The 24,903-nt window shown below is 39.9% G+C and overlaps 2 protein-coding genes and 1 long non-coding RNA gene across 6 annotated transcripts in view; 2 read left to right on the forward strand and 1 right to left on the reverse strand.

Annotated features, from left to right (window-relative positions):
• Nucleotides 1–11,552, forward strand: part of LOC133478394 (nuclear receptor ROR-alpha A) — a 62,708-nt gene extending 51,156 nt beyond the window's left edge. Inside the window, exons 8-10 of the mRNA XM_061774424.1 lie at nucleotides 1,716–1,826; nucleotides 2,011–2,123; nucleotides 3,686–11,552. Of these exons, the coding sequence (XP_061630408.1) occupies nucleotides 1,716–1,826; nucleotides 2,011–2,123; nucleotides 3,686–3,850 (389 nt within the window). The 3' untranslated portion in view covers nucleotides 3,851–11,552. The remainder of the gene's footprint in view (nucleotides 1–1,715; nucleotides 1,827–2,010; nucleotides 2,124–3,685) is intronic.
• Nucleotides 11,553–12,147: 595 nt separating this feature from the next.
• ice2 (interactor of little elongator complex ELL subunit 2) lies at nucleotides 12,148–24,830 on the forward strand. Of its 3 annotated transcripts, XM_061774425.1 has the most exons (16): nucleotides 12,266–12,296; nucleotides 13,864–13,965; nucleotides 14,157–14,431; nucleotides 15,730–16,072; nucleotides 16,158–16,277; nucleotides 16,350–16,484; nucleotides 16,656–16,772; nucleotides 16,966–17,125; nucleotides 17,557–17,738; nucleotides 17,834–18,650; nucleotides 19,140–19,309; nucleotides 19,383–19,512; nucleotides 21,954–22,038; nucleotides 22,272–22,322; nucleotides 23,857–24,100; nucleotides 24,507–24,830. In XM_061774425.1, exons 3-16 carry the CDS (start codon nucleotides 14,289–14,291, stop codon nucleotides 24,633–24,635), a joined length of 2,826 nt encoding a protein of 941 aa, XP_061630409.1. In that variant the 5' UTR covers nucleotides 12,266–12,296; nucleotides 13,864–13,965; nucleotides 14,157–14,288; the 3' UTR covers nucleotides 24,636–24,830. The 3 variants fall into 3 exon arrangements, with proteins under 3 accessions (XP_061630410.1, XP_061630411.1, XP_061630409.1); XM_061774426.1 differs by lacking the exon at nucleotides 14,157–14,431 and having other exon boundaries at nucleotides 12,148–12,296; XM_061774427.1 differs by lacking the exons at nucleotides 13,864–13,965; nucleotides 14,157–14,431 and having other exon boundaries at nucleotides 12,186–12,296.
• LOC133478399 (uncharacterized) lies at nucleotides 19,346–24,883 on the reverse strand. 2 transcript variants are annotated; one of them, XR_009788666.1, is made up of 4 exons: nucleotides 24,803–24,882; nucleotides 24,172–24,256; nucleotides 23,876–24,089; nucleotides 19,346–19,504 (listed from the first exon to the last, which is right to left on the reverse strand). It is a non-coding gene; the product is annotated as an uncharacterized LOC133478399 (long non-coding RNA). The 2 variants fall into 2 exon arrangements; XR_009788667.1 differs by lacking the exon at nucleotides 19,346–19,504 and adding an exon at nucleotides 19,643–19,953 and having other exon boundaries at nucleotides 24,803–24,883.
• Between the last annotated feature and the right edge of the window lie 20 nt (nucleotides 24,884–24,903).

Raw genomic sequence — 24,903 nt, forward strand, 5'->3', positions numbered from 1 at the left:
TACCAAGCGCACAGCAAAAAACATTCATGCTCGCATTCACAGTTACAATTGAGAGTTTGCAATTAATTGCCTCACTCATTCAGTGCCATGTACGTTTATATTCGTCAGCTGGAATCCAACCAGCTGCCACTGGCAGCCCAACTTATCTGTGTGATTCAGATTTGTAAACCACTGTAATGACTAACAGATCCCTGTAGATGGCTGCAGTCCATCGCTTTTGATTTGAGATCAGCACAGCTTTTGACTGGAAGATAAAGATTAGCGGGTGTATCTCAGCTTCTCATGTCGATTATGAGGGAAATTGCAACATGGAAGTCAGACAACTTGAAGCGTCTCAAACTCGTACAGAGTTTGTATATTTATGGTATAAACAAAGGTATATGTTTCGCTGGTTAGTAGAAAAGATGGCGTAGTTCATGGAGTGAATGCCATGTAAAAAGGCCGCTGTTGATCAACTCAAGATATGCGGTGAGTCAACATCACTCACATCACATTTCTTAGTTGTACAGCTCTATATGAATTAGAGGTGCAAGGATTAATCTACAAGTAATCAATTATCACATTAATCATTTAGAGACCTTGTTTAACTTAAAATTGTCCAGATCCTCAGAATTTCAGCCTCTCAACAGTAAATATTAATAATTATACTTGTTATAATAATAATAATAAAGCAGACTGATTAACTTTGTGTTTCATCAAAATAAGACATTTGGAAACGTCTTTTTTTTTACTTTGGAAAACAACTATCAACATTTTCGCCTATTTTCTGGCATTTTATGGACTAAATCGGTAACTGACTCATATTCACTTTATGTTTGTGGATTTTCTGCACTGTCAATTTGGTGAAGTGTTCTGTTTTTTGAATAGATGGACATTTTAAGGTTTTTTTTCTGATTCATCGATTTAGCAAAAACATAATCAGCAGATGAATCGATAATTTTAAAACTCATTAGTAGCACCCTAATATGAATTATTATTTTGTCATCAAAAGTCTTGTTTAGTTAGTATGATGTATCATGAAAGCAAAAAATATTAGTGTCAAAGCCATTTTTCTGCTTGACATGTTTCTGTTTGGTTAGAAATCAGTGTTTTTGGAGAAACTGCAGATTACTAAAGAACTGAAAAAGCTAGAAACAAACGAAAAGAAAATTCTGAGGAAAGAAAAGAGTCTAATCTTTCTTTTGGTGGGTTGGGTGCATATATTGTCACAGAACACAATATTCTTTGGGTCTTGAAAAATCAGTCAAAATGCTTTAGAACTGCTGGCAATATGGGGAACTCTACTTTGAAGACGGCCGGCAGTGAATGTGTTCATGAATTTCCCATCCACTGTGCTGTTGATACGTTATGCATGCACTCACAATCTCCCATCGGTCACTTCTGGAGGAGGCCGACAGGAGTGATAGGCCTCCCGAGTTGCATCGGCATTCGCCTTCTATGCCTGGTAATTGATTCAACTAAACACCTTGATAGTGACCTAATTTTGCCTTGCATAATACCACCCAACTGCCAAAACTCAGTAAAAGCAGTGCCTGTTCTGCTTAAGATGTTCCCATGTGCTGTCAGCGTGCAGCTCTGTTATTCTTTATTTTTTCCTCCTCTTCCCCTTCCTCTCCCCTCCCTGTGTGCCTCTCTCCCAATAAAGATCAAGAGTGAATGTTGTTCTTTGGTCTCCCTCATCCTAAGCTCTCTCGCTATGTCCTTTGCTGTGGCAGGCTGTGACGACTTGATCAGCTCCGTCTTCGAGTTTGGGAAAAACTTGTGTTCGATGCACCTGTCTGAGGATGAGATCGCCCTGTTCTCTGCCTTTGTGTTGATGTCTGCTGGTAGGTGTCAGTCACAGTGCAAAAAGAGAAAAGACACCCAACCCCGATTTTGCGGTGACAAGGAACAAATGTACCACCCGCCTGTTTCTTTATCAATCAATACCTAAAATTAGTACCCTGAATGTACTTTTCTTATAACTGATTGGAGATTGCTGACTAATGGTGTGATCACTTTACCTCACAGACCGATCTTGGCTCCAGGAGAAGGTGAAAGTGGAGAAACTTCAGCAGAAGATTCAGTTGGCTCTCCAGCACGTCCTGCAGAAGAACCACCGAGAGGACGGCATTCTTACAAAGGTACTGACTTAAGACAATATGCCCATTATGTACACCAAATATACAATTTTTCCACTGAGAGTGCCTTGAGCAGGGGGAAGGATATCAGAGAAAATGTTAAGCATTATACACAAACCATCCAAAACTTTAGGCACACTTGTACAATCTAATGAGAGGCAATAAAAGAGTTGTTTAAAACGTTATGCCTTTGCAAAATAGTGAGCTCACTTTTGCTTGACAAAGACTCACAGAGAGGTATTATTTTAACAGTATTTGTATTAATGTGGTTGTAGATTGTTGTTATTTTTCTTTAGAACAAAGCTGTATTTGCCCCTGTAATGAATAACTTAACCAATATGTTAAGAACACCTATTAGTATTATGGAGATGTGTTGATGAAAATTAAGCATTGTTACCAAGAATATCAACTCATCAACCATAAACTATTGAGTGCTCTATAAATTACAGTGCATGACTTTTTGTCATACTGTATATCCTACTAACTGCTCATGAGACCAGGTTTTGCCATTGTTTAGGAACTGTAACTACCTCATACTTAACACTTTAGGCACTTATTAATATACCGGGAAATTCAAGATTTAAAATCTGTACAATTATTTGCGTACTTTGCAATGCTTGTCGGTGATGTATTAAAAATATGATTATTTATTTATATATGTATATACGGTACATATACAGTTTAGTTGTCTCTCCACCACCAGAACACCAGAACACAATCCATTTTTTTGTGCGCCGATTACAGATCCCACTTTTGTGTACTTGTAACAGTTGTTGAGATCCCAGCATAGGTTAAAAATGTCCTTTCAATTTTAAAGAAATGGTGTCATCACAAACTTAATTAACAGTTTCATTTGAGCTCATTCATTATTGGAAACTAATTGTTTTTTGTTGACCACATACTGTTGCCCGCGTTACCTGGTGCTTCCCAAGCTTTATTGAGCCAAGACAGATATTTTACATTGAAATCTGACAATGCACCAACAAACAAAAACGTCAAGTTAATGGTACCTTCTGCCAACTAGTGGAAGAGCCTTTAATAGTTCTGTGTGTCATTATATGTCGCTGGCATAGGTAGACACATTAAAGAAGAATTAAAGATACAATATTTGTAGTAAATAAATACTTTTCAGACCAATTAACTTAGTAAAACTGGACAATTGCTCAATGGTTGGGAATCACTGGTCTACGACCATGCATTTCTCATTTTTATTGGCTCTCCTACCTCATAACGGGGCCCACGTGCTCTATTTGGAACATCACTTAAGTTGCCAAATGTGTTACCTCGCCCGATAAAGTGTTATTCCAACGCTTCTCTGGGGAATTTTTCATGATGGCACACAAAATGCATTTTTATTGAAACAGAAGTGGTGCCTTATCAATCGTAGTGTCAACTTTCCTCACGCCTCAGCGCTTGTCTCAATATTTACACGTCAAGTTTGCCCCCATGTGGGAGTCCAAACACGGTAAGGGAGGGGAGAAATGTGTTCCAGCACCGTTAGTCGATGTCCTCCTGGTCTTGCTGTGAATCTAAACAGCTTGTCTCTGCTCTGTCTGTCTCCACAGTTGATATGCAAAGTGTCGACACTGCGGGCGCTGTGCAGTAGGCATACAGAAAAGCTTACGGCTTTCAAAGCAATATATCCAGACATTGTGCGTGCCCACTTCCCCCCCTTATATAAGGAGCTGTTCGGATCAGACTTTGAGCAGTCCATGCCCGTTGACGGGTAGCGTCCCTGCCAGGTGCCAGAGCGCCCACCGTAGGGGAATGTGGAGGAGGAATCTGAGACACTTTATTTTGGTGCCCTGCACAAACCAGAGTGGACAAGATGGCACGCTGCTCAACATCTTCTTTTTCATCGAAGCGTAGGGCTGATGGAGTTGATTCTCAAGGTTTACTTCAGTGGTTCTCTTTGGAAGACTTGGGGGAGCCAACACCCCGTCCAACACGAAGACAAACAATTTCTGCCCAGTTGAACTTGACCATCTTTTGCGCATTTCTGTGACGATGGATGTCAATCATGTGTTCATTCGGCAGGATTTACTTTAACTATGTTTTGATGCATCTGGCTTTAAATTGTACAAATCATTGGATTTGGTGTTCAAATCTTTCATTAGGCACCGAAATATTTTTTTTTTTTTTGAGAAAACTGCAATAATTGCCTCTTTTCAGAGCAGTTGCACACATTCAAATGTGAAATGCGCACATTTTGGTCACGTTCTGCTTTTTTCTTTTCTTTCTCGTATTCTGTCGAAATCTTCTGGACACGTTGCTTGGGGCGCAAACTCACAGCAACTTGGAGGGAGGCTCTGTCGGCATGGTGATGCAATCGGCACCTCTCTATGGACAATCGTTTGAAGAGTTAAAAAACAAACAAACAAAAAAAGAAACTTAGAATTCTGGTAATTCTACTGAAATGATTTTAGCTGTCAAAAACCTCCATCCACCATTGTTGCATAGTGAAATCATGTAAGGCCATCTGCTATTAATCCTTCTCTGGACGGGTGCCCCAGAGAAGCACGGGGCACCAACACAATGAAAAGGGTCCATTCCACCTGTTTTATAATGTACTACAGGGTATATGGTCATAAGTACTTACTATACAGAAAAAAAGTAATGTTTATAGAATCTATTTTAAATAACATGTATGATATTCGTAGTTAGACGATTCTTAATTGTGCAATTGATAAGGCACTTTTCTTTACACCTTTGTTTAATTTAAGACTTGTATATTTACCTAGTGATGTGTTGCATGTGCACAAGAAGAAATACAAGTTGAACCACGGCCACAGAGGCTAGTCCTGGGAGCTGGAGATGGTCATGTCTGGAGGGCGGGTCGGCGTTGCTGCTTTGCTGGCGATGAGAAGGCAGATGAGAGACATTCCAGCCTGTCACTTGAAAAACGACCTTTTCAGATCATTTACAGTATCTGTAAGATACATACGGCCATACTAAATGATGAGCACAAAGAAAAACTGTCATGAGCACGCTGCACAATGAGATGATACTAATGCTCAGTTTTGATTAATACTGTCATGACAAGGTTTATTATTCTAGTTGCAGTTTTGTGGAGAAATCATACTGTGAGCTGTTTCTAATATTTTGCCTGTCACATGTTTCAGTAAGGTCACCAAAATATTAGAAACACCTGTTATTGCAATTGTGGGATTTCCCTCCATATTAATAAAGTATCAGTCTATCATTCTACACCACTGCAAATTAGAATCACAATTATTAGCACATTTTAAAATTGATTACACTGTGCCAGGGTCTATCAAAACTGAGCATTTGTATAAATTTTATTTTGGCTCACTTTCAACGTCATTTAAACATCACCTTTTATAGAATATACAGAATACGATCATACCCACAGTTATTCATAGTCTGGCCAAGTTAGTGAGTTAAAGTGATTTTTTTTTTATCTGATGAGTTATAGTTGATGAATAACACTCTCACAAGTCACCTTTGACAAAATGTTCCATGCCCTTAATCAGGAGTCCCTCACCTTTTTGAAACTGAGAGCTCCATTTTGCGCACTGATGAATATGAAGTTTCTACCAGTTTCCTGCACAGCTCTGAATTAACACTTTTGCTTAAATTACCTATAATTGTGTTATCAATATTAAATAATAATCGTATATGTTAAGATAGTTTTCTCCGGGCACTCCGGTTTCCTCCCACATCCCAAAAACATGCATTAATTGACGACTCTAAATTGCCCGTAGGTGTGAATGTGAGTGCGAATGGTTGTTTGTTTGTATGTGCCCTGCGATTGGCTGGCAACCAGTTCAGGGTGCCCGTTGATAGCTGGGATAGGCTCCAGCACGTCCGCAACCCTAGTGAGGAGAAGCGGCTCAAAAAATGGATGGATGGATGGATGTTAAGATACCGATCATGTTATTGATTTCTCACAAGAATTATTTGACAAGGTACATAAATATAAATATCAACAGGCAACACTTAATATCCATAAGTCTCTGTTTTTACATTTTGCAATGATCATTTATGCAACAATACTTCAAGGCAATCAGTTTCCCATCACTGGTTAGCTGTTTTTTTCTTTTTAGAACAAGCCTCATGTGGTCCCTGGGGGCTACCTGGTCTCCGAGGGAACCATGTTGGTGACCTCTGTCCTAAATATTCACACCCTTTCCCAATATAGGCATATCAATTGTTCTAAATGTACATATCGTAATTTCTGTGTAATATGCTTTTGAGTATAACGTGCACCCCCAAAATTGTACCCCAATATCAGGAAAACCCTTCTACCAATGTATAATGCGCAACGTCGATTTGCTGCTATCCATATGTTCAAAACATGAAGTATTATCCTTATTAGGTTTTTCAAAGACATTTTCTACATTGTGTGCATGCGCTGAAGTAATTCTGTTGTTGTTGTTTTTATCCTATGTCATTACAGGCTACGCAAAAGCTTAACGTTAATTAATATTACAGAACTGCAACCAAAATTTATTTGGACAGCTCTAATTATGCCCCCTTCCCCATCTGAAAATATCCCTCATTGTTTTAGTTTTTTATTATATGGACGTTAAAAGATTTCCTCTTCATATGCGCTCACTACAGAAACAGATGAGCGTAGCTTAATGTCACAAAACTGCACCCATTTGTCACTAAAATGCATGACATCTCTACTTATGTTCTGAAAATATCAGAATGAAATCCCAAATATGTTGAATGTTATGGATTTTTTACATCAATAACAGGTCTGGGAAGAGGACTAATATATATATATATATATATATATATATATATATATATATATATATATATTGGGGGGGGGTGAGCATTATACACGGGAAATAAGGGGTAATTAGAACGTTATAGCGATTATCCTTTTCAACCCTGCAAATTATTGCTTTTCCTCAAAATTGCCCAATATATAATATTGCAATTTTTTATCATCTTTTGCAACTTTGCGTCATATCAAGTCAAAGGATAACCTTTTCAACAAATACATTTCACATTAACTCCTAATTTGGCCATCATTTAGGACTTTCCCATGGCATACATTATAGTCTTCTGGGATTTTACATTTCTAGTTTCTAGCTTTTGGCAACTTATCCTTTAGCAGGTGCACCTAATGTTGTGTCCAGTGGGTATTTATTTGCAAACCAAGCCAAGTGATCCCTGACTAGAATCCAATTGTTCCATCCAGTGGAAGGTAGAGATACAGGAACCAACATAACTGCCAAGTGACATAAAAAGAAACATTGTGTAAATGTTTGTATTGCCATTTCTGAAGTGGCTTTATCTGCTTTCTCAAGCCAGCAACACAGACAAAACAGTGAAGGGAAAGTGAATATTCAAAGCCTTGTCTGGTCCTAAAGCTTCTATTTTTGTAACACATTTTTTTGGTTAATGAACTCAAAAGAGGAAAGGAGGGAGAGGGGAAACGATGTCAGATAGCACTTAACTATATTCCTGCAATAATTAGACTAGCAGTTGTTTGTACAATTAGGGAAGAGAAGCATAAAACGGTAGGACAAGTGCTATTTTCAGAATGCTTTGTTGTTGTGCTTCTGTTTTTGTCGAGTGTGTCTTTCTTGTTGGTGTGGTCGTAAAGTGATAGAACAAACAGAAGGAAAAAAAACCTGAATGTGCCAAACAGTAGTCTGCTTTCTGGTCTAATATGCAGAATGGACTCCTAAGACATTCCAGCAAATTCAGTAGCGACTTCTCGGAAGAACTTTATTTTTAAAGGCAACATGGAAGAAAAAAAACTGAAAAAGTAAATGAAAAAGTCTAAAAAGATATCCCTTTAGAAGCATGCCAACACTGTCACCAACCATGACATTGAATCCAGTTTTTATTTGCTGCTTACACACCATCATTCCTCTGCCGTGCAATGTGTGCAAGGTGTTGTTATGCCTTGTACTGTGTCACCCCTCAGGGAAGAGTTATTTTTTTTGCTCTTTTTTTTTTTTTTTTTTCCTCCGGTTTGATTATTGCATTATTTTTTGTGTTCAGGGATGCTCCACCGCGAATGGTTGAAATTAACATATGAATATACATCACTTGAGTTCTCGCAGGGGGTCACACATAGACCACTGCACCCCTGAGGTTAAGCTAATACAACACACAAAAAAGTAAATATCACTGTTACAAAGCCATCTCCCCCCCCCCCCCCAAAAAGAAGAAAAATCACAGTTTTATCTGCACTCAGAAAAAAAAAAAAAAAAAAAAACAATCTGTTTTGGATGAAGGTGTCATCAGGGTCCCTCTTTGTTAGCAAAACCAAATATTCTTATGCAATACTAAATCTGTTTGGGTTGTAGTATTTATGCTGTACCTAAGTAATAATATCTGCTCTGATGCACAAGCCCTGTACCACGAGTAAAACCTCAGTCTCCCAGCAGAACAAACTTTCCAGTCTGGAAAAGTTTTAGACAATCCAGGAAGGAGAGGCCCGGCCGAGAGGATGAGGTGTGTACGCTCAGGGAGGAGACAGCTATAGACGCTCACACACACACACACACACACACGAGTGAAAAGGTGGAATTTTCCTGATATTATTTATTCTATTTCCTTAAACTGCAGGAATCTTGCTTGACGTTACGTTAAAAAAAAAAAATAGAAAAAAAAAAATACCCCCTAAAAGGAGAGTGTGTTTGAGTGTTTTGTAATATGTCCTACAGTATAAAACAAGCAATATGGCCTTGTGGTGTAATTACGGGTTTGACTGAATTGACACAAAAATGTTTCAAAGTAATAGATCCGCCATCGCTGTGTGGTTGTGGCGTCTGCAGGAAGGGTTTGCCAGACGCATGAGCTTTTCAACCTGTACAGTGACGTTCTTTCTGTACATTCACACTTAATTAAGCGAGGGATTGATGTGTGCTAAGTGTGCTATTCAATCAGTGTATAGTAAAACGGTCCTCATGTCTCTGCTCTGTTGTCTCTCTGTAAAAAGCAATAGTGTGTGTTTATGTGTGTGTTTGTTGTCAGTGTGATTCAATAAATGGGGGGAGGGGGGAAGGGGAAACCCAGACAAGGCTTTAATAATTACAAAGGAACAGGGTTATGTGGACGAGAAGGTCTTGATATATATATATATTTTTTCTTTTTGGGAAATACTGAGCTCAATCCATCCTCAGTAGGTAGCAGTTAAAGTGTGACATAATGTCTTCAACAATGCAACTGGATTATGGATTTAAAACAATAAAGGTTTATTGTCATTAAGCCTTTAGTAAGACACTCCTTGAAATGTTAATTATTGTAGTGCTCTACAAGACTTACTTGCTTAATATTTTACAAAAAAAAAAAAAGAACTATAATGATTCTTTTATTGTATTTGATTCCAACGTTTATATTTTTATCAAATGGCTGGAAGAAATCACGTGGTTTTATTTCCCTATAATGAGTATAAATTACCAAATGTGGTTCCTTGTCTTATAAACTGACTGACAAAGTGAGTGTTCCTGCCACTAAATTGTGAAAATGTTATGTCACGCTTAAAGTTTGGCCGTCACATTTGAACAAAAAAGTGTAATTTTCCAAAGCACAGCTGATAAGGATTCAAAGTAGGAATATAGTTTTGAAGAAAAAAATGCAAAGCAATTTTTAGCCATATTGAATGTCAAGCAATAATATATGTCTTTGTGTATAATTTTGGATTTTACTTTAGTTTCTGTGCATATTGGTCTTTGAGCATCTGCATGTAAATACACCTGTTATTTATCATGTTTGGGTTGTAATTTTTTTTTTTTTTTTTCTTTTTTTTTCTTTTCTCTCAAGTTGCATCTGGATATTTGACCAGGTGGAGAACCACGAACTTGACATGGCCTGAAAGTTGATTATCTTACTCGATTGCTCGCTCTCAGCCTCTGCTGTTCACTCACTATTTTTAATATTATTGATCACGTGTATAAAGGTAGCTTCTGTCTGTATAGGTAAGAGGAAAAAAAATGCTACTAAGGCCTACCCGATGAGAATATTTATGTGTTAATCAGCTACACCCTATTGTATTGATAACTCTAGTTTGCTTCCCTCATTTAGGATTAGTTAGTATTAGGGTGTGCTGATTTATTTTGTGTGGTGCTAGGTACGTTTGTGAACAAATAATTGATTACTAAGCCTGGCCACCCTATTAGTTTATTCATTTCACTGCATACAGTATTAATCTTGATATTAGGACTCGATAAATACTAATGATAATGGAAGCGATAGTAATTAAAGTTACCCAGCCAGTACCTGTATCAGTGTGCTCGTCTTGGGATAATAAGGCACTTATTTCCTCCTGACTTAGAGCAAAAGCTAGTATCTGCTAAGTAACAAGCTATTTAAGGATGCTTTATGGAAAAAAATAATAATGCTAACTGATGCAGCTGTGTTTTATTTCTATTTGTCTGATTGTAAGTTTTAAATTTAGCAGCAAGGACACTGAGGCTGTAGTTTGTCAAGTATTTACCTCTCTTGTGTCTGCATCGATCCTCACATAATGCAAGGAAGTGGTGCTCGGATCAGGCAGTTTGCTTTTGTTTTGTTGCCCATTTGGAAGGAGAACGTGGACACGGAAGGCCATTCGAGGACAATGTTTCCTCTCCACTGTAGCAAATGCGAATATGCTGGCAATAACACACAGTGTGTCACACTGAGTGCCTCTCGGTGTAGCAAAAGCGCATACATGGTTTAGATTGTCCTTTTTTTGTGGGGGGGCGGTTACAAACTCTGTATACTGAAGTGACCATGTGTTTTGTTCAAATCTCACGTTCACAAACTTAGTTGCTCTTTTTTTTTTATGTGTTAAACATTGTCATGCAGTGTTAAATGATTTCAGTGTACGGACTCATCCCTCTCACCTTGTTTGAGTGACAAATAAATGCTCACACACAAGTTATAGCTTAAAAAAGAAAAAGTAAGTCCGTCCACTTCTTTTGTTTTCTGGGATTTTTGAAAATTAATGCATTGTGCGTTAAGTATTTGGATAGCTGTACATCTGGGTTCCTTTCATGTTCTGTGTTCCGTGTCGGTCGTCTAATGAGAAGGATGGTTGAAGCAGAGGGGGAGTCTTTCTTTTTCCAAGCAGGAGCAGTGCAAATTGAGGGGAAGCTAAAATCAACGTGTGGTTGTCACCAATTTTTAAGTCACATGTTTGCTACTGATGTTGAATTCGGGGCCAGAACTCTCTTTAGCAGGTAGTCAATTCACAAACGTAGTTTTGCTCCTTCTTGTCTGATGATTCTTAAATATGAAAATGAGTATTTTGATTCATTTTGTAAATACGGCTGTAAAGAAAAATAAGAAATTTAATGTTGTCTTTTAAATACTTTTCATTCTAATATGAATGTTGTTATATTGTACTTAGAAACTGTACCTTTAATATTACCTTTATTAAAAGTGCATTGGACACATCGGTTTTAGATGTGCTTTATGTGCTGTTATCCCATAATAAAATTTACCGCTTGTAATGGGCTTTTCTTTCTTGGCTGTTTTCTTGTCTTGTTGTTCCATTTGTTTTACAAATTGATTTAGGGGAAAAAGTTGCATTTGTATGTTGAAGATGCGACATTTTTACCAGTACTGATTTGTTCTCAGGTTTTGACCAAATAACCCAAAGAAATTACTGAAATTACAATTGAATCGCATTCATCTTTTTGTTTTATGATATTTTTTTCTTGCTGCACAGCCATGGAAGAAGTTTATCTCTGTTAATTTATCTATGCCAGCAATATATAGTGACAGGCACAGCAATTACATGTTCCTCCACTAGATAGCAGAAGGTACAATTAACCTGTGTATCCACCTGTTACCATTCATGCAACAGAATAATGGCTTAGTGTTCAACTAAAAAGGCCCAAATGTCACAAAGAGGAAATTATATATTATAATAAATTGAGACAAGATCCTCATTATTTCAGTGCATATACTTTCTGTGACATTTTTGTTTGGTGATGTGCTGCGAGATTTCTCTAATGTAAGAGCTCAGTAAAGTTTGGGAAACACTCCAATACATGAATAAAGTACATATCAATTGGCCACCGAAGAGCGGCCAATTTTGTCAGGATCCGGAGGAGGGCAGCACTGTGTAGAGAGTGACAAAAGTTGACATCATTTCTGTAGTAGAAGAAAACCACCCGGCTTGTTTGCTAATCGGCTAACTGGCTCTTCATGTGCTTTTCCGAACTGCCGACCACTAACAGTAATGGACCTGCTGTGGTGAGCAAATATTGAAGTCATTTCGCAGACAGAATGGAGACAAGTTGTTGTTGTGGTTGTCAGCATATTTGACGTTGAAACGTTGCATGTTAGCGAAAAGCTCGTAGCTGTACTGTACGCTGTAGTGAAGTAATGCAGTACAGTATATATTACAATTTAATTGGGATGTAAATTAGCTGGCATTGTCGTCGCGTACAGGACATTAATATACAATAGTGTTTAGTTGGTGGTAAATGTGTAGATTTGACAACAATTAGGAATCGATGACGCTGTTACGTTAGCAAAACGTACATCAAAGATGGGTAGTCCCAATAAATTGGAGTAAAAATCCTTTTACTAGCAAGTATGACTCAAGTAAAAAGTACTCCTCCAAATATTTACTTGAGTAAGTAAGTAAGTATTCAAAGAAAAAAAATATTCAATTACTGGGTTACTGATAGTTGATTTATCTTTTTTTTTTAAACAGCGCTGGAATGTCGTTTGAGAAAAAAATATTAAATAGGAAAATGGCAATTCAAACATTGCCCAACAATATCACTTAAAAAAAAAAAAAAAAAAAAAATATTTGAAAAAAATTACATAAACAAAATTCAGCCCCAATAAATTGTCTTAAATTAACTTTGTTTGCACATGTGAAACAGCACAATAGATTCACCAGGCAGACTTTATTAATCATATAATATATATATGATTTTATTATTTTGAACCTTCACAGACTGATGTCACCCATTTGGCAGTACACTTCGGAGAAGGAAGACACAGATCCGAGTCGCACAATAGACAAAAATGTAAAATAGATTCACCAGGCAAACTTTATTAATCATATATATATGATTTTATTATATTGAACTTTCACAGACAGGTTTCACCCATTTGGCAGTACTTCCGAATGTAAGGACTTGGGCTTTGGAGTAGGAAGACACAGATCCGAGTTGCACTATAGACAAAAATGTAAAAATAAAATTGCAACTGGTTGTTGGCGAGATGCGCTTGTGGCATCGTCCTCACCATCCCAGCTCAAGTGGTGCAGTACTCTTTTGCGCACCTCTTTCACTCTGGAGCTCTCCTTGTGTGTGGGATGTGGTTTTGTGTGTGGTGCGCAACACAAAGTATACATTGGAGTGTGAGTTGAATTTCCCCTTGAGGGACACCAATGAGTATAATACGAAAAAAAGGAGGGAAAAAAGGATGTTACATTAAAACTACGCTGACAGTTACAATTTATCCAAAAGTTATTTGGATAAATCTTATTGAGTATACCTAGTATCAGTCAGTACATCGGTAAATGAGCATGTCTTCTTGTACCACATGACGATGTATTCTTCAAATTAGTTTACTGCGGAACGAGTAGGATGATGATAGTCGATTTATAGTTCCTAATATTCATGTCATGTCAACCTCTGCTTGTACAGACTTCAATTACAACAACAAAAAACAACTTACAGTGTAAACTAGCTCACATCAGTACTTCATCTGATTGCAATTGTTAATTTAGCATTAACTGAACAGAAATGTATAAAATGTCAACGTATAAAATACACTAAGTTGTAATGCAAAATCCTTCAAGGGAGGACCCTCCTGTCCCTGATGCTCCTTTCTTCACCAAAGATGTTTACGATCAATATTCGCTTGCACCCAGTACAAGAGAGCGGTGGGCTTCTCTACAAAGGTATGCTAATGAATCAACTAATGAACTCAATACTCTACTGATGCATTTCGGTCCAAAAGTATCTCGACAATGTTTTGCCTTTATACTCAGTGGGGGGTAGGGCTGGGCATCGAGAATCGAGAACCGATTGGAACTGGGAGTTACATGCCGGTTCTCCCGGAATCGTTCAAACCTAAAAATTTCGGTTCCAGGTATCGATGCCTACAGTCCCCAAACCCCAAAGAAGAAAGTGGCGAAAACCAACGTAGAAGAACGGGCACGAAGACGTGCTCCTGCCCAATGGCGGCGGTGAACAAAAGTGTTTTTTAACTTTGTTAAAATAAATGACAAGTCGCCTCAGTGCAACACCCGGAATAAGATTCTATTGTGCAAAGGAGGCTTTCATGATGTGTAGAAGTTTGACACGCTCCCTCCCGCTCCCAGCCTCAGCCTATACCGCATGGAACTTCAGTCAAAAATCAATTGGGTGAGTGTGAAATATAAAATACGTCTATGCCAACATTGAGGCAGCTAACAAGTTAAATGGTGGGTTGCAGTCTTGCACTGATGGGTTTTAGTGTTTATTTTATTCTTCAAACCAGCGTAAGAGCTGATGACAGACACAAAAATTAAATATAAACAATTTTCCCATACTGAAAAAGAAGTAGAAACAGTCGCATTAGAAGCTTAACATTGAGCTAAAATCTCACCAAAGGTCAAACTAGCAACCTCATAATGAATTGGTACAAATTTCACATAAACGTTTTAGAGAGCATTTGGTTCCATCCATTACTCTTTTTCTTGCTGTCTAGTTTTACTTTTCGTTTTCGCCAGTGTCGTGTGAAGTTACCTTTTGTGCCAAAATGCCGAGTTCTGTTACCCTTCAAAATAAAAGGCCACATGCTTAAAACAGGAAGTCAAGTTAACACTTGCACATATAAACCATTTGACATGATTAAACAGTCACAAATAACTAGTTTAACACTGGTCTGTTTAACTTTTAGGTAAAACATGAATTAATGAATATTGAGTCAATTGGGTTACTACCACACACATTGCATTTTAGTTCATAGGTTTGATATTGATACTGGTTATAAAGAACCCTGAGTCAAATGTTCATTTGAGTCTATGCTGTGGGCTGCTAAGAAAATTGATGTTCATAATTTGGACAACCCTTTTTTAAACCATGCAAACTTTTGTTGACCCAGGCCCCTAAAAGAATCAGAATCGTTTGGAACCAGAATTGAACTGAGGAACAGGAATCGGGACCGGAATCGCTCAAATTAAAACGATGCCCAACCCTAGCGAGAGGCAGTGTACACCCTGGACACCAGTCAATCGCAGGGTGCACATAGACAAACAAGCATTCACACTCACATTTTTGCCTTTGGATAATCGAGTCTTCATTGAACCTAACATGCACGTTTTTAGAATGAGGGAGGAAGATGGAGTCCACAGAGAAAACCCACACAAGCACAGGGAGAGTGTGCACACTCCACACAGGAAGTTCTGAGCCTGAGCTGAACCCTGTGAATATGTAGTTATTAAATGCCTATAATACTTGAATGCTAATTTTTGAGAAACCTATTCAATGAAATCTGAATGTCTACATTTCACTCAAATCTTTATTGTTTTATTTCCAGTCCGTTGTGGTGCAAAAAAAATATGCGAACAACTCAATCATTGTTCAAATAACTCACTGTACATGTGCTCTTTAAAAAGCTGATTGGTATTCATTAGTGTGACATGTCAATTGCCCCAATATTTTTTTTCTCTCTCCTCAAGCCCTCCAGAGAATGGCAGCACAAAACCAGTATGTGCTGCTCAGTCTGGACAAAAGTCTACTACCAAAGAGTTTAAAGACAGCAGCAGCATCAGTAAAGATGACTCCTGCTGGGACACCATGGACACTGACACTTCCTTTACAGACAATTTGATGGATGCTCCAGAGTGTAGTAAGAATACTACAAAAGCGTATGTAGGTAAAGGTAAGCAGGTGAAGAAAGAGGCGGATGATGTTTTTCCTCAACCCAGACTGCCCTTCCCGTGCATGTCAAGCCTGTCCATCAAAGAGCAGAGGGCGTATCTTGGCTGTTTGTGTAGTAAGAAACTCAGGGATCCTCCCCAGGTGACGATAAAATCCCTTAACAATAAATTTCATCAGGCTAATCCTTGTTGCATTCATTGATTTAAGGATTATGCTAATACTTCAGCAACTCAAGGCCCGAGTAGACCATGAAGTGATGCAGTTTCAGAGGTACTTGCAAGATGTGGCCAATACATGTGCTGACGACTACAGTTTCATATCACAGGGAGCCCTGCAATATGCAGAGGTATTTCAGTGACTGAACACAATTTATTATTTTTTTCTGTAAGTATTAAACCAAAAATGGTTTTATTCTCAGGATTATTTTAGGGTACGTTTGGAGTGTATTCGAACATTACCTCAGCTCTATCAGATATGCGAGATGACCAGTTTGACTGGCGGAACATTCAACCCGGGACTGTCTCTCACCTTTGAAAAACAGCTTGTTGTCATGGTAATGTATTCTGGCTGAGGCTGTTCCAGCAATTTTTGGACCCATTCTGTATAATATGGTTGCTCTGCTGTGGTTTTAAATTTAACTTGAGTCAGTTGAATTGCAAAACTATTCTTTTTATGTTGGTTCATTTTCTTCATTTCCGTATTTGGACCCTTTTTATCTCCCCAGGGCAGTGTGGATATCACAGGCCCTGTGATTGTGCCTGCTGATGCACAGCTTGCAACGGATTATCAGAGTGTTTCATCAGAAAATCCTCCAGCCAAAAAAGCTAAGGACATGCACGCTGTAAGCAATTGTTTCACTTTTTTTTTTTTTAATTACTCCGATAAAGTAAGACGCAAAGATTCTTTTTGTCTGCTGGAGTGGGGATTCATGACCGCGGGTCTTTTGAGACTTTATTTTGGCTGTTGCAGTTTTCACAAAGGACAGCAGGCGGTGTCCAAGTTTTCCTCACCGCAGCTCTTGTTTTGCTTGGCAGGCAATCAGCAGTGATGATAATGTTGAGAAGCTGTGTGCACACTACGAGCCACATGTGTGTCTCAAGCGAGAGGCCCTGATCACACTGTTGGACAACCACGGCCCTGACTTTGCTGAGAGATGGGAACTTCCTGTTTGCATTAAAGTGAACCACGGCAAAGGTGCAACAGCAATTGTGATATTTGGTTGAAATTATGGGGCGCGCTGCACAGTGGGTCCTTGGTTTATGATACAATTCCATTTCGTAACCCGAAATTCAGAATGTGCTGTAGTCTATGACTAACCTTGACTAATGTACTAATAAAGTCATAATTACAGTTCATATTTTTATGAAAAACAGTGCTTGGCTGTCAAAAAAACCCAGTAACTACAGCATGCCTTCTTGTGGTGCAAGAAGACACATTTTTACACTACCAGTTTGCGCAAAATAGTTCATTACAATTCATAACCTTGAAATGTCAGATGACAGGCCTGTTGTAAAAAGAGAAACCCCTGTAATCCAAAAAATAATATTAAAATACTTTTTTGTCATTTGTCATAAATTAGATAATAGTGTAATGACGCCTTTGTGATTTATAACTCTTCTCTGCAGGTGTTACTCAGAAGAAAACTGTTTACATAGAGTCACCCCTAATGGACAATGAAATAACCGTGAGGGAAAAGAATCTCATCTACCACGAGGAGAGTTTAAAGCACTCCATTAAAAAGAATGGAAAAAGAAACGTGTTCCATTTAATGACGGAACTTCCTGTGGACGAGCAGAAACCCTCACTGGTATCTGGCACTTATGCAGCTCACATTTGTTATTACTGTTATTTGTTTTTTTGTTATTGTTATCAAGTACGCCTCCATATCTATTTGCAAACCAGGAGAGCTCCCAAAGAAACGTGATCTCTCTCAACAATGACGACGTCGACTTTGGGGTGGACCTCACTGACCTGGAGACCTTTGGAGAGGCACCGCTCACGACACCCTCTAAAGTGCGGAAGACACAAAACGAGCAACTTTCATGTCTTCAAAGTGCGAGTTCGCCACTTTCAACGAAGGCGAAACAGCTCAGTGAGCCTCTCGGCCGTAGTTCACAAGAGGAGAAGCTCAGCTCGATGAGGCATTACCTGGAAACAGTACAGATGACGCCTATGGTTGGCATGGAAGCAAATGAGGCAAACACTACAAAGCCAGGATACGAGTCCGATAAAGAAAGTGATCAAGACCTGGCAGTCACAGGGGACTCTGAGGATGAGAGGCTGATCATCGATGACGCTACATCACCATCTCAAGCCACGACCCCCACGATGCAACCTACGCCTGGACCCACAACGTGCCCCCCCGACCCTGCCGTCAGCCTCACCTCTGAGTCTGTCATCTCAACATCGCCCTCTCCTAAAAACGGTACAGCACAGAGGCAAGTGTCCAAAAAAGCTAAGGCCCCAGCCGACCAGCTGGGGGAGATCTTGCGCATGCAGACAGCCATGTTCAGCACGGCCAACGACGCAGCCACCAAACGCCCCGCCTCGTCCCAGGAGACCGTCTCACCCACCCGATGTGTCGAACCACCACGCCTCACCCTGCCACTATCCCTTGTGAAACCCTGTGTGACCTCTTACTTGGAGAGAAACCGGTACCAGAGTGGAGAGGCCTCAGCTGCTCCTTCAGTGGTTCACACGAGCTCTCCACAGAAGAAAAGTCAGTGTCAAACTAACGCCCCACTCCACATATTTTTGTCTTCCAAAGGCTTACTATGTTTTAGGTCACGCGGGCCTATGGGATTAAAATTATGTTTTCCCGCATGCATGTGGACCAGCGGTGGGCAAAGTATGGTCTGCGGGACACGTGGCACATTCTGTTCTTTGACCCAGCCAATCAAGCACTTACAGTCTCAAAAGTCCAAAAATAATCCTTTATTGCTCTCCAGAGGGGAAATTCAACAGTCTTGCAGTATTTGTTGCATTGGATGTAACTTTTTTTTTTTTCTTAAAATTGGTTTATTATAATGTCTTTTTTAATTCAGATATCAGATAGTACAACTGACCTGTACTTCACAAATATATTGCACTGGATATAAAAATAATTTTTAGATTACTGTAACTTTGTGAATCGCTGGCCCAGTATAATAAATTTGGAGTTCATGCTCATCATTGATATTTGACCTGTATTTTTCACCACCCCGTACAGAAATATTGTCTCAGGAGCTACAGGCTGGCGCTGAGGATGAACAAGACTACACAGCCCCAGAGAGAGGCAACCTTCTGTACAAGCTCTACAGTCTCCAAGATGTTCTCATCATAGTGCGCAGCTCAGTCCCTGTAGCTCGAGCCAGGAAAGTAGTTGCAAACGCAAGCCAGGTATGCATGTCACAGTATGAACATCATTTTGATGCGTTTCAGGCTGATATCTCTTTATTGTTCTTTAAACCAGTTTCTGCCAGTGCATGTTTTCCCCAAGCTGGACTACCAGCTGTGTCACGGGGTGGAGTGTCTCAGTAGCAGTGAAGCTTGCCATCTGTGGACGGAGACGGCGCTCCACTCCAGTACAGTTTCCTTCATAGGTATAAAAAAAAAAAAAAAATTCACTTATTTTTCAAATCAAGAGAAGTTTTGATTCAGTGACATATTCAGCACTGCTTTCATTTTCTATAAAGTTGTAGTTATGTGGCTTTACAGAACCCCCCCCCCCCCCCCCCCCACACACACACACACACACACATTGAACGAGGCAAGGCGGGGACACTCCTACACAAACCAAGAGAATAGTCTTTAGATGACTCACCACCACCTCCCACTGCAGACTGACTCAAGTTTACTCTGTTGCCATAACAACAGCCACAGCTTAAAAACGACCTCAGACCTCAAGATACAGGGAAGCCCGTAGCAGTTTAAGTCTTTTTTTTTTTATTTTTTTTTTATCATATGGTTTGGATTGTTTTAAAAATTTTAAAAATGTAATCCAAAGTTTATTTTGCTGGGTCTTCTCCTCACGGTTATCGCGCCTGTTGGAAAAACATGGGTGTTACCATGGAAAACATCTCTGACAACATATTTTTAGAAAAACACTTCATATTCATGCACTCTGCTACTGACGTGTCAGCGTGTTCATTCTAAATCGAAAAAATAAAGGCTACGTAACTGGCCCAGCTGATACGAGACTTCCTCCTTTATGGCTGATGTATCATCATGTGGTCATCCTCCTATTTGGCTACAGTGGGGGAAATAATTATTAGGTCCCTCACTGAGTTTGTAAATTCACCCACTGACAAAGATATGAGCGGTTTATCATTTTAATGGTAGGTTTATGTTAAATGTGAGAGAGAGAATATCTAAAAAAAAATCCAGAGAATCACGTTTAAAAAAGATAAAAATGTATTTGCATTTCATTGTGTGAAATAAGTATTTGATCCCCAATCAACAATAACAAAATTCTGGCTCCTACAGACTAGTCCTCTCACTTTAAGAAAGTACACCTAGTCTAAACTCGTTAGCTGTATGAAAGACACCTATCTCAACTTGTTACCTGTATAAAGACACCTGTCCACAGAATCAATCAATCAGACACAAACCTCTCCATCATGGGCAAGACCAAGGAACTTTCTAAGGACATCAGGGAGAAGAATGTAGACCTGCACAAGGCTGGAAGGGAATACAAAACGATTGGCAAGAAGCTGCGTGAGAAGGAGACAACTGTTGGTGCAATAATTAGAAAATGGAATAAACATGAAATGACTGTAAATCTCCCTCAGTCTGGGGCTCCTTGCAAGAGTTCGCCCCGTGGCGTATCAATGATTATGACAAAGGTTAGGCATCAGCCCAGAACTACACGGGAGGAGCTTGTTAATGATCTTAAGGCAGCTGGGACCACAGTCACCGAGTAAAACATTGGTAACGCACCACGGTGTAATGGATTAAAATCCTGCAGCGCCTTTAAGGTCCCCCTGCTCAAGAAGGCACATGTACAGGCCCAGCCGAGGTTTGCCAGCATGAATGATTCAGAGAATGACTGGGAGAAGGTGATGTGGTCAGATGAGACAAAAATCAAGCTGTTTGGAATCAGTTTGACTCGCCGTGTTTGGAGGAAGAGGAATTCAGACTAGGACCCCAAGAACACCATTCCCCTGTCAAGCACAGAGGTGGAAGCATTATGCTTTGGGGATGTTTCTCTGCAAAGGGCACAGGTCAACTTCACCGCATCGAGGGAAATATGGATGGAGCCTTGTACTGTGAAATCCTGGGTGACAACCTCCTTCTTTCAGCCAGAAAACTAGAAATGAGTCGTGGATGGGGCTTCTACCATGACGATGACCCAAAGCACACAGCCAAGGAAATGAAAGAGTGGCTAAATGAAGAAGCACATTAAGGTCATGGGGTGGCCTAGCCAGTCTCCAGACCTAAATCCCAGAGAAGATCTGTGGAGGGAGCTGAAACTTCAAGTTGTCAAGGCAGCTCAAGGATTTGGAGAGGATCTGCAAAGAGGTGTGGTCCAGAATTCCTCCCGAGATTTGTGCAAACCTGGTGATCAACTACAAGAAACGTCAGACCTCTGTACTGGCCGACAAAGGGGTTCTCCACCAAGTACCAAGTCATAGTTTGATAGAGGGTAAAATGTTTATTTCCCTCAATGAATTGCAAAACAGTTTGAATCTTTTGTTTTATGTGATTTTTCGAGATTTTCCTTTTGATATACTGTTTCTCCCTGTTAAAATACTCCCACCATTAGGGTTATAGACCATTCATGTCTTTGTCAGTGGGTAAACTTACAAAATCAGTGAGGCATCAAATAAATATTTTCTCCACTGTATTTGTGGCTCTAATCTTAGTCTTAACAGTTTTGCCGAAATGGAGGTAAGAAAGGAGACTGCGAGTATTTCTCCCCACGCTGTCAAGCAAATCATCAGACGTTTCAGTCCTTTCTCAGCACTGGCTATGTTGTTGATGGAGGAAAGCTCTTGTTGTCTGCACTCATTAGCTTCCTCTCTGTCCCTTTCTTTCTGTGTAGCTCACATCAATCCACACACTTCTAAAGTAGCGCTGCTCAGAAGGCTGCCTGACTCGTGGAGAGACGACATCTCCTGTGGGTTCAAGTGAGTTGTCGGATTTGCAAGATGATTCAGATGAATCTAATCACCCTCCTCGTGTGATGATTCCACTTGCGATTTAAAGATAAGACTTGTAAAGCAAGCAGCGAATCAGCAGAAACACAACTGCCAAGTTTTCATCACTCTCACAGCCTTTGGTTTTGTTAACTTAAGAGTGTTGAAATTGACTAGCGTATGTCCAAATCAACACAGTGACACATGGTTACTTTTGTTCACAGGCCAGCGAAGTCACTAAATATTCTGCACCACCTTCTGAAAAAGCTGACGAAGTAAGTTGCTAACAGCGTGAGACATTGGAGAGACAACAAACTCTTCCAATTGTTAGTGCTTATCCCCCACTGTATCTCATTTCTTTGCCTTTTCAGTCATTGTAATGTTTTTTTCATTGATTGTTTCTGTTATCAGTGAACTCTCAAATGACATAAAAATAAAAAACGCCAGTAAACAGACTACAAGGACAGTAAATAGGAAGATAAGATGAAATTTGCATCAAGTGGGAAGCTGATAGTCGACTAGTTCAGCACAATTGCGTTGGCTATCTTGACATTGATGTTGTTGTACGCGCTAGCTAGCTGGCTCTCTGGTCCACTAATATTATCGACCACTAAATAGTCAATTAGGTGTCGCTGTGGCAATGACAGAGATACAATTCTCATCACAAGCCAGTGTTCATTCTTAGCCATCATACAAACTTGTAAAGAAAAATTAACCACTGTATTCTGAAATAAAACCCTTCTCACCATTTGAAGAGGGCGGACAGACTAATAACGGAAAGTGAACCTGAGCCGCTTGTTAGCAAGCTTCTCTGGTCTGCTTGTTATCAGGGCCATTATGCTTTCAGCACCATGCTATTTACTGTTTGGTAAAATACATTTGTGAATGTAATTCATATTTAATGAATTGTTTGGCTCATATTGTAGAGCCAGACACTTTCCCATGTTGCAGAAAGTCCCATATACAAAGATGAAGTAAAACACGCTTGTAGAGTTAATCTTTTAGATTTAATAGCTCACAATATTATGACGGCGGCACGGTGGACGACTGGTGAGAGCGTCAGCCTCACAGTTCTAAGGACCCGGGTTCAATCCCCGGCCCCGCCTGTGTGGAGTTTGCATGTTCTCCCCGTGCCTATGTGGGTTTTCTCCGGGCACTCCGGTTTCCTCCCACATCCCAAAAACATGCCTTAATTGGAGACTCTAAATTGCCCGTAGGTGTGACTGTGAGTGCGAATGGTTGTTTGTATGTGCCCTGCGATTGGCTGGCAACCAGTTCAGGGTGTACCCTGCCTCCTGCCCGATGACAGCTGGGATAGGCTCCAGCACGCCCGCGATCCTAGTGAGGAGAAATGGCTCAGAAAATGGATGAATGGATGGATGGACAATATTATGACGCCTGCATGCTAATAGTTTGAATTCTTATGTTTTGTTTGATTTTTGAGGCATATTTCTGCAGAAGACTGGTTGCTCTCAAAATTGTACCCATTTTGGGCCATTTGACATTGGAGGGTTCACTGTCTATTGCTACCATATATTGACGAGAGCATATGCGGTAACTGTTGGGCTTGTGCACTGGTAGGTCAGCAGGTGAGTTGTTCATATGTTCTGTTTTAAATTGATGGAACTTTAGTTCAGTCAGGCTCAGGCTTGGAACTGTGACACTCGTCCGCTTATGTGTTTGTGTCGGAATTGCAGAACTCCTGTCTAACAGTAGACATGCCACATTCTACTTTTCACATTCCAGTCATCGGAAGAAGTCTCACTGAATGCGCTGACACGCCCTCAGTGATGCAATGTGTGTTTGTAGGATGGAAGAAGGACAATACCTGATCACACACAAACCAGGGGAGCCTTTTGTGACTTTGTTAAAAGCAACGGATGGGAAAGCATCTCGAACGGTCTACGACTTGCACCAAGTCCACAGCGGTCTCCCCAAGACCCCCGCCTCTGGCCTCGTGCCCTGGATACCTGTGGATCCCACTGTTGTTCTGCACTTCCACAAGAAGCACGGCCGTGTGCCCTGCACCTTCCCCCCGCAATCTGCGTCACAGGTGAAAAATACAATCGCACACACTGTCAATACATGTAAGCACACAGGAATCCCTTAAAAGACAAGACTTACCAAATGCGTCTCCTGGTGAGCTTTGCACACGTTCTTCTGAGACTGGCTGAACCAGTGCCAGTGCTGCATGCCTGTAAGTGCAAAACTAACAAGCAGGACAATAGAGAGCATTGCAGTCTGAACTACTCGGCTCAGCACAGTTTACTGTAGTCACTTCGGTGACATTCATTACTTCCCTGACTAAAAGTCCACACACACGGCAAACAGTGAAAATCATAAATTTGCACGTTATATTGTGCTTGATTTGGCACTCATTAGATTTTGCTAGTGCAGTTTGAATCATGAAAGCAAAGATCATGTAAGTATTTGTCATATTGTACTCTTGTTTCTTGCAGCAAGCTACAGTAGATAGAAGTGCAGCGGGGCTGCCCAAGCCAGGAGGGAAGAAGAAGAAAAAGAAAAACAACAACCGCTCAGCGAATCGTAACAAATATATTCAAAAACTCATTCAGCATTCAGTTTAAAATCACAGAGCACATTATCTGTGAGGTACAGTCTGATGAAACACTCGGACAGGTAAACCAGACATGTTTTTCTAATGCATTTTCCTATTTTTTTATAATTTCTCAGCTGTAATTTTATAAAGAATTGGAAGAGCAATAAAGTTGGAAGCATTCAAATGTGTGGTTACCTGATTAGATCACTACGTGAGAGAAAACATTACTTAACAAAGATTAGTAGCCCCACTCTGTCAAGATCAACATTGCAGTGGCTACTTGTTCAACTGGGTGG

Source organism: Phyllopteryx taeniolatus, chromosome 5 (assembly GCF_024500385.1).
Source record: "Phyllopteryx taeniolatus isolate TA_2022b chromosome 5, UOR_Ptae_1.2, whole genome shotgun sequence".
In the NCBI taxonomy this organism is placed as follows: Eukaryota; Metazoa; Chordata; class Actinopteri; order Syngnathiformes; family Syngnathidae; genus Phyllopteryx; species Phyllopteryx taeniolatus.